This window comes from Diceros bicornis, chromosome 5 (assembly GCF_020826845.1).
Source record: "Diceros bicornis minor isolate mBicDic1 chromosome 5, mDicBic1.mat.cur, whole genome shotgun sequence".
Taxonomy (NCBI): Eukaryota; Metazoa; Chordata; class Mammalia; order Perissodactyla; family Rhinocerotidae; genus Diceros; species Diceros bicornis.
In genome coordinates, this window is record NC_080744.1 from 58,142,285 (window position 1) to 58,150,456 (window position 8,172).

Consider the following 8,172-nt stretch of genomic DNA (forward strand, 5'->3'; position numbering starts at 1 on the left):
CTGCTCTTCTGCCAGGATTTCCAATTCCTCTGAACATAAGGAGAACCACAGCCTGCTGCACGTATGTCTGGGTCCTGGCTCCCCCCGCAGAGCTTCAGCACCAGTTGTGGGCCAAAAATAAACACCATTCCTCAACCATATATGTCCACCAGCCCCGCGCCAGGGAGGAGGAGCAGGGCTAGGTCAGGTCCTGGGCTCCAGCACATTCGGTGTGGCCGTGTGCACCATGCACATCACCCAGCTCAACCGGGAGTGCCTGCTGCACCTCTTCTCCTTCCTGGACAAGGACAGCAGGAGGAACCTGGCCAGGACCTGCCCCCAGCTCCAGGATGTGTTTGAGGACCCTGCACTCTGGCCCCTGCTGCACTTTCGTTCCCTCACAGAACTCAAGAAGGACAATTTCCTCTTGAGCCCGGCGCTCAGGAGCCTCTCCATCTGCTGGCACTCCAGCCGCGTGCAGGTGTGCAGCATTGAGGACTGGCTCAAGAGCGCCTTCCAGAGGAGCATCTGCAGCCGGCACGAGAGCCTGGTCAATGAGTTCCTCCTCCAGGTGTGCGACAGGTAGGCCACTGCCTCAGCAGCGCTGGCTTTGCTGGCTTTGGCGTCTAGAGCTCTGTGAGGCTTCTCGGGGGGCAGGGAAGAGCAAATCACAAGACCAAGATGGCGATGGCTCCGCTTCAAGGAGCCTCAGACTAGGCCCGAGGAGGACCCTCCAGGCCCCCCACAGCACAGTCCCCGGAAGATGGATAAAATCTTGGGGAAACAACTGCCAATCCTCCTCTTAGCCTCGCAGGGCCTAGAGCTGCAGAGGATGAACTGGCTGCAGCTGTGCTGTCCTTTGGGCAGCTGTCCTCCCTGGCAGCCATTAAGTGTTGAGTGGGTCCAGCTGGGCCTGGATTGTCACGATCAGGCCCTGGGAAAGGGTTCCTAAGTTCAGTAATCAGCTCAGCCCTCTGCTCTCCCCATAGCAAGCAAACCCCAAGGCTTGTGCAATGCTGCTGAGGGAGGAGAGCTACGGTGCTCCGGGTTAGCCGAACCCAGCCAGACTCCAGGGCTAGGAGTGCTGATAAACAATAATGGTTTTCCTCATCAGAAACTTACTGATCTGCACAGGACCCCTAAGGGAGGGTGTTTTAGCCTAATTTTTCAAGCAAGGAAACCAAAGCTCTGAGAGGTCATGTGATTCGCTCAGTCTAGGATTGCCAGATTTTAGCAAATAAAAATTCAAGACACCAAGTTAAATTTGAATTTCAGATAAATGGAATAATTTTTTGGTATAAGTATTTCCTAAATAACATCATCCTGTATTTGATCTGTCAACCCTAGAGTGGGCACAAAGGATGACCATAGGCCAGGCCCCCTCCATGGTCACAGCCTCCTGCCTAGAGCAGCTCATGCAAGAAGAGACTTCCTCGGCCAGGCTCTTAATGGGCCTTTACCAGTCCTGTCCTGCCTTTGAGGAAAGGTCCCCCTTGGTTACTAACTAGGCTCAGCCAGTTTGCTGCCACCCAGGTTTAACAGCTGCTGTTTGCTGATGGCACAACAGGAATGGAAGGAAATAGTGTAGTGGCCCCACCTTGCTTTCTTTTTTCTTTTAAGGCAGTAGGGAGAAAACAGAAGATGGACTTGGCGCTGGGCCCCAGGACCAGGCCATTTTGATGGGTTTAAAAAGGCCCAGAAATCAGACGGGAGGGAGATATGCATGGGGGGGGGGGGGGGAAGCTTGCCCTTAAGCTGTTCCATTCTTGCTGTAAGAGAACCAGTTTTAATCTCCCAAACCAGCATGGTGTGGAGTGGACCTCCCAGGCACTGTCTGGGTACAGCACAGGGCCCCAGCGTCACAAAAAGAGCAAAGGCTTGGTGCTCAGGGTTCTGTGCCGAGTCCCCCAGTTCTGCTACGGTCCTACCACGTGACCCTATCCCAAATATTTACACTCTTTCAACCTCATTTCTTCATCTGGAAAATGATAAGGGATGAATTGCCTTATCTCACAGGCTAAAAGGATTAAAGGACACAGTAGTACCAGCACACAGTAGGTATCAGCAAGTGTCCACCGAATCTGGTGGTTCTGGCAATCAGCTGGGGGGAAGGGAGGGAGGCAGCTCTTTTTTCTCTGGTTTCTTCCTGCATCAGGATTATTCTCAAGGTTCTGAGAGGAAGGGATCACTCAACACCCTTCGGGCTTAAACACCTACTCCTCATAACCACCCTGAAGGTAACAATTTCTCCCATTTGACAGATGAGGTGGCCCAGCAAGGTTCAGACAGCAAATACGTCACAGGCAAGTCACTTGAGCCCTCTGGGCCAGCTTCCTCATTCCCAAACTGGGGGTGCAGAGAGCTGCTGTGAAGACTCAGGCGAGCTAATGAACTTGGGAAGAGGGAGTGGACTCAGTATATGAAATGAGGCTGTGCCCAGTCTACTTTGGTTCCTGAGCCCCTAAGGAGAGGCTGATGGGGAAAGTGAAAGCCTCTGGGTCAGGCTCCAGTTTCCTCTGGCTACAGGGATCCAAGGCCCCGGGCATGCAGGAGACAGGTCCTTCTTGACCGGAAGCAGTCTGGTCCTGTTTGCTCCCAGAAAAGTAGGTTACAATTGCCTATAGAAGGCCCTGTGCAGGCTCTTTCCACCCCAAATCTCACCCCTCACAACAACCCTACTGCTAGGCATTATTCCTTCCCTCCCCCAGCCTCCTCCGCCCCCCAACACAGAGGGAAGCTAAGGTTCAGTGAATGAGTGACAGCCAAAGTCACACCGCAAATAAACCAAGTCTAACTTTACTCAAGATCTTTTTCTCCGGCCCGTGCTAGTAAGGCTGGGGCAGAGGGACCTCCAAGCTTTCTGGACAAGCGACCTGTGTGTCCCTGACTGTCCCCACCTCAGGCAGGGATCTAACTACCTCCGGTTCCCGACCATTTCCAGGCTGCGGTCCCAGTGGGGATGCTATAACTGGCCCAGTCAGCAGAGCTGCAACCAGCGCTCTAGAAGCCAGAGCCAATCTTCAGAGGCCTGCCCCCAGGCCTCAAGAGCTGGAATCGGCCTGTCACTAAGCCACCCCCACAGGAAACCCTCCCTCCCTCCCCCGTCCTGCCGGGAGCATCAGGGCCTCAGCTTGAAGCTGAGCGGTCACCACGCACCGCTTCCCTCGCCCCCACCCAAGGCAACCAGTCCGGAGAGAACCAAAGAAAGGACAGCTGTCCCTCCTAGACCCAGCAGCCAGCCCCTGGGCCTCTGGCGGACCGGGGCTTGGGTTCTCCATCGGGAAGAGATTACGGTATGGTGGGGTGCAGTGGCAGAAAGAGCAGGGGAAATGGGACACGAGCCCTGGTTCAGATCCCGGCCGCGCCACCGCAGGCAAGTTCCTTAAACTCTCCGGGCCCATTTCTCCCTCCGCCCCGTCTCCCAGGGCTGCTAGGGGGACAAACGAGCCCGCGAGCTCCTGGACGGGCCAGCGGCGGAGGTGGGCCGGACGCTGTTCTCGGCCCTGGCCGGCGGTCACCGCGTTCTCTCCGCAGGTGCCCCAACCTGGCGTCCGTCACCCTGTCCGGCTGCGGCCACGTCACCGACGATTGCCTGGCTCGCCTGCTGCGCTGCTGCCCGCGCCTGCGCGAGCTGCGCCTGGAGAACTGCGCGCGCGTCACCAACCGCACGCTGGCGGCCGTGGCGGCGCACGGGCGCGCGCTGCAGACGCTGCACGTGGACTTCTGCCGCAACGTGAGCGCCGCCGGCCTGCGCCGCCTGCGCGCCGCGTGCCCGCGCCTGGCCCTGCGCGCCGAGCACAGCGCAGCCATGATCCCCGACCAGCCTCCGCGCGGCCTGCCTGCGCCCGGCTCGGCCCTCCGCAAGCTGTTGCCGCGCTAGGCCAGCTGGCCGGCCGCGGGGAGGACCCCCGGCGGAAGGAGCGACCTGGCTTCGAACCCAGCTCCTCCACCTTCCAGACTGTCGCCACATCTTCTGAGCCTCAGTTTCTCCGTTTGAAAAATGGGATACTAACGCCTACCTCACATTACGATTTTATACACAGGCTGAGTGCGAGATTAAATGACCGGCTGCTTGGAAAACACTTGGGTGGTTCTCACTAAACACCAGCACCTTTCTCCGTCCCTCTTGCGCACCACGGTCTCCGCAGCGGCGGGAGGCGCCTGCACCATCCTCCTGGACTCCGACGGCCGTCGGGGGCATGTAAATTATCCCGGCCGGAGGCGTGCCCAACCCGAGCTGTCCGGCTGCACTCGGGGCGAGGCGGGGCGCGCGCCGGCGCCCTCGGGACGGGGCGGAGCGAGCCGGCGGCCCTCGCCTCCCAGGACTCCACCGACGGCGCGGGCACGAGCTTCCCTGGAAAGTGGCCTCGGTGCTGCCTTGGGCCGGAGGGAGCCGCCGAACCCGAGACAGAAGCTCCGCCGGGGCTGGGAAGACGCCGGGGCCCCGCCGCCTCCAGCTCCCACCCGCAGCTTTGCTCCGCGGCCACACCAGCCCGCGCGCCTTTCCTGGCCAGGTGCATTCCTAGGAGTGACTGCACACGCGATTCTGGAAAATCCGCTTGTTGATGTGATTCTTACATAAACTGCGTAGTTATCCTTAATTTCTCGCGTTCTCATATAAAGAAAAAAGAAAGCATTTGGAACCCCAAAGTAAAGATTTAAAAATAAAAGCAGCAGGGGCCGGCCCGGTGGCGCAAGCGGTTAAGTGCGCGCGCTCCGCTGCGGTGGCCCGGGGTTCGCTGGTTCGGATCCCGGGCGCGCACCGACGCACTGCTTGGCAAGCCATGCTGTGGCGGCGTCCCATATAAAGTGGAGGAAGATAGGCACCGATGTCAGCCCAGGGCCGTCTTCCTCAGCAAAAAAAGAGGAGGATTGGCGGATGTTAGCTCAGGGCTGATCTCCTCACAAAAAAAAAAAATAATAAAATAAATAAATAAATAAAAGCAGCAATCCTGGCTAAACTGTTTGATAGTGAAACCAGATAAGCTGATGCAAAGTTAGATTTTTACCTGCCGCTGGGCGTGGGCACACGCCTGGACTTCAATGTCAGAGCTTTAGTCACTGATGTCCCACCTTTAGCCACCAAAGTAAAGGCTCTCGGCCACCCAGCAGCCTCCTGGTTCTGGGTACGTGGGGAGGCAGGGAGCATTGTGGAATGGTGGGCGATGCTCACACTCCGGCTCCGCCCACCACCGGCTGTGAACAAGGCCCTTTACCCACCTGAGGCCAGGTGTTTCTTTGTGAAAGGAGATCTTGACCCCTACTCACAGGTTCCTTAATTCGTTGCCCAGATACTGGGAAAACAGCAAGGAAAAAGACATTCTATTCTCGTGGAGCTTTCCTTGTAGTGGGGGAACAGACAGTACGTAGCTTGTTTATAAGAACGTCAGTACTAGGGGGAAAAGCACAAGGTAAGGGGATATCTGGGAATTGCTGGCAAGGGTTGGGGGAGGGGAGCAACTTAAAAGGGGTTGACCTATGTAGCCTCATTGAGAAGGTGGCGTTTGAGACAGGAAGTGAGGGAGGGAGCCAGCAGCATCTGGGAGGAAAATATTCCAGGCAGAGAGAACAGCCAATGCAAAGGCCCCAGACTAGGAGCAGGGCTGACGTGTTGGGGAATAGCCATAGCCAGGAGGTCAGTGTGGCTGGGGCAGAGCCAGTGAGGAGAAAAGCAGCAGGAGAGGAGATGGGAGAAATGAAGGATGGGGGAGGCCCTTGAGGCCTCGCAGGTTATTGTGACCATGAAATGAGAGCTGGAGACCCCCCACCCAGCCTACCCCCAGCAGGAGCCAGGGCCCCAAGCAGAGGTGATATCCAGGTGAAGGCCCAGAGGCGCTGAAACTTCCCCAGGCAGAACCTGTGGGCAGGCAAGTAGCACCGCACCGGCCTCAACCCCTCCAGGGACTGCTGAAGGCCTCAGTTGCTGCCCCTGGCCCCCTGATTGGGCTAGTGCTTAGCCCAGAAATGGGGTAACCGCACTGAACCCCAGCCGGGCATGATCCCTCCTCAACCCTGTGTGGGGAGAGCCAGCCCCCTCAGGCCACCAGCTGCAGTGGAATGAGAGGGCCTGCCACTAGCCTGTGAGACCAGGCTTCCTTCAGGTGATTTTTCCAGTTTGCCCACCATTGCTCTGGACTCTGGACAGAGGCCTTGCAGGGATTTTATTTTCTCACTACTGCAAACAATGTTGAAAGCAAGCTCAGGCTTCCAGGGGGGTAAATGTTTGTTTAACACTGAGCCCCTTCAACCCCAGGGCCCTGCTTTCATCATCTCCAATAAGCCCCAGTTCCCAGCAGGTCCTGTTTGCCCTGAGTTGGTAGTTTCGTCTGGGGAACAACAGGATCCTGGTTTCTGGCCTCCTCTGACCCAGGGCAGGTTAGCCCTCTCCAAGCCTCAGCTTTCTTACCCGTGTATTGGGATAGCTAGAGAATCTTGCTCAGAGGGTTCTTGTGAGAATTATGAGCTTGTGTTTGTAAAGCAGAGGTCACTGCAGGCTCAGCTCAAATGGGGTGACCTGCGTTCCCTGAGGCCCTTTTCCCAGGGAAGCTGTTTTATAAATGAGGGTTACGTTCCCTGGCTAACCCTTCGATGCCTAGTAAACCCTCACTTACCAAGACTGGAGTGACCACAGAACTCACGCTGTGCTGACAGCTGTGTCCAACATTGTTTCTAGGGCTCTAATTCGGTCCTGCCCCTTCCACGGGAGCTTTGGGTCCCTGAGCCAAAGGCCATCTGAGGTTCTCCCAGAAGGTGGGCACTGACAGAGACCCGTGGCTCTCCACTCTGCCTTCTAACAGTCACTGTTCACTGTCACCAGGCACTAAGCAAAGCATGTGACAGAACACAGCGCCCTGCTTCATCTAAAAACAGCTTTCAAGGTCTTCTCTAGATTTGCACAGAACAAGGGGCACTTCATGTTTCATTAATCCACTGACTCATTCATCTCATAAACATTTACAGGGAATTGGCCAGGGCCTGGGACAGGCCCTACCTCGAGACTCACTCTAGCCAGAAGACATGCAGCTGGAGTTGAGAGTGGTTCCTGAGTGCTCTCCCAGCTCTGCCATCCATAACTTCTGACAAGTTGAGATCTCTCTGAGCCTCCGCTTCTTCATCTATGAAATAGGACCAGTACCCTTTCTGTGACACTGTGATGAGACTCTCTAGATGTGCAGTGCCTGGAAGGCAGGCGTAGGGAAAGGCGTCCTCACATCCATGGAGGCTAGAAAAGCTGAGTGCTGGGCACTGGGAGGAAGCAAGCTGGGTCTATATGGGGGTGATCCAGGAACACTTAATGGGGGACCGAGCCTTTGAGCCGAGCCTAGAAGACTGACTCCAGCTCCCACAGGTTCTAGCTGTGGGGAGGGTGTTCCTATCAGCAGGCACAGCTCAGCAAAGGCAGGGTCAGGAAGCCCAAGGCATATCCAGAGAAGCGCAAGCCTGGAGGATGGGAGCCTGACCTTGTTCCAGAGCCAGCTGGAAAAGGCTTGAGGGTTATCTATGCCCTCACAGCCTCTATTAGAATAGACCACAGACCTTCCCCAGCTCCTTAATGCTAACTCTTTCCACTCAGTTTTGGCTAAGGCACCAATGGCCACAGAGGGAAAGCGAGGAAGAGGGTGCAGAACCTTAGCATTGGGGCAGGACAGTGCCCCCGGGCGGGAGGCTGATCTGTCACCACATCCTGCTGGCTGCTCTGCATAGGAACCTCAGTGCCAGCAGAGATTGAGGCCACATGCTCTTAGGTCAGGGGCTCCAGATTGCTCCCTGGGAGGCGGAGCCTGCTGGGGGGAGGTGGTGCTCTAAGGCTTGTCACAGGGACACAGTGGCCTGTTTTTGCACAGGCTCCATGTCTGGAGGGGACTGACTGTGCCCCATCGGCTCCCCCATCAGCATGCTGACAGGAAGCCGTGGCTCCGAGCTCTAGCCTGTATGCACCTGCCATCCAGACTTTCCCTCTCCTGACCCCGGACTCTTGCTCTGTAAAGGGAGAGATCATCTGACCCCTTAGCTCTAGGATTCCTCCAGTTCTGGGATTCAATGCCCAAGACTTCTTTGCAAAAAATCGAGTTCACCAGATGTAGGTTTCATCCAGCTGGCAGTGCTGGGCTAAGGCCACAAAGCTGGGAGGCCCAGAACAAAGACACACCTTGAACGGCCTCCAGGGGAATCTTAAATTTTAAAGGCTGGGGG

The 8,172-nt window shown here is 56.6% G+C and overlaps 1 protein-coding gene and 1 long non-coding RNA gene across 3 annotated transcripts in view; one reads left to right on the plus strand and one right to left on the minus strand.

Moving 5' to 3' along the window:
* LOC131406169 (uncharacterized) overlaps positions 1-5,444 on the minus strand; it is a 47,400-nt gene extending 41,956 nt beyond the window's left edge. Inside the window, exon 1 of the long non-coding RNA XR_009220079.1 lies at positions 4,989-5,444. This is a non-coding gene — a long non-coding RNA (uncharacterized LOC131406169). The remainder of the gene's footprint in view (positions 1-4,988) is intronic.
* On the plus strand, positions 12-3,886 carry FBXL22 (F-box and leucine rich repeat protein 22). Of its 2 annotated transcripts, none has more exons than XM_058541820.1 (2): positions 12-561; positions 3,514-3,886. In XM_058541820.1, the coding sequence occupies exons 1-2, from the start codon at positions 227-229 to the stop codon at positions 3,857-3,859; spliced, it is 681 nt and encodes a 226-aa protein (XP_058397803.1). In that variant the 5' UTR covers positions 12-226; the 3' UTR covers positions 3,860-3,886. The 2 variants fall into 2 exon arrangements, 1 of the variants encoding a protein (XP_058397803.1); XR_009220078.1 differs by lacking the exon at positions 12-561 and adding an exon at positions 1,774-3,272 and having other exon boundaries at positions 3,514-3,593.
* Positions 5,445-8,172: the final 2,728 nt, after the last annotated feature.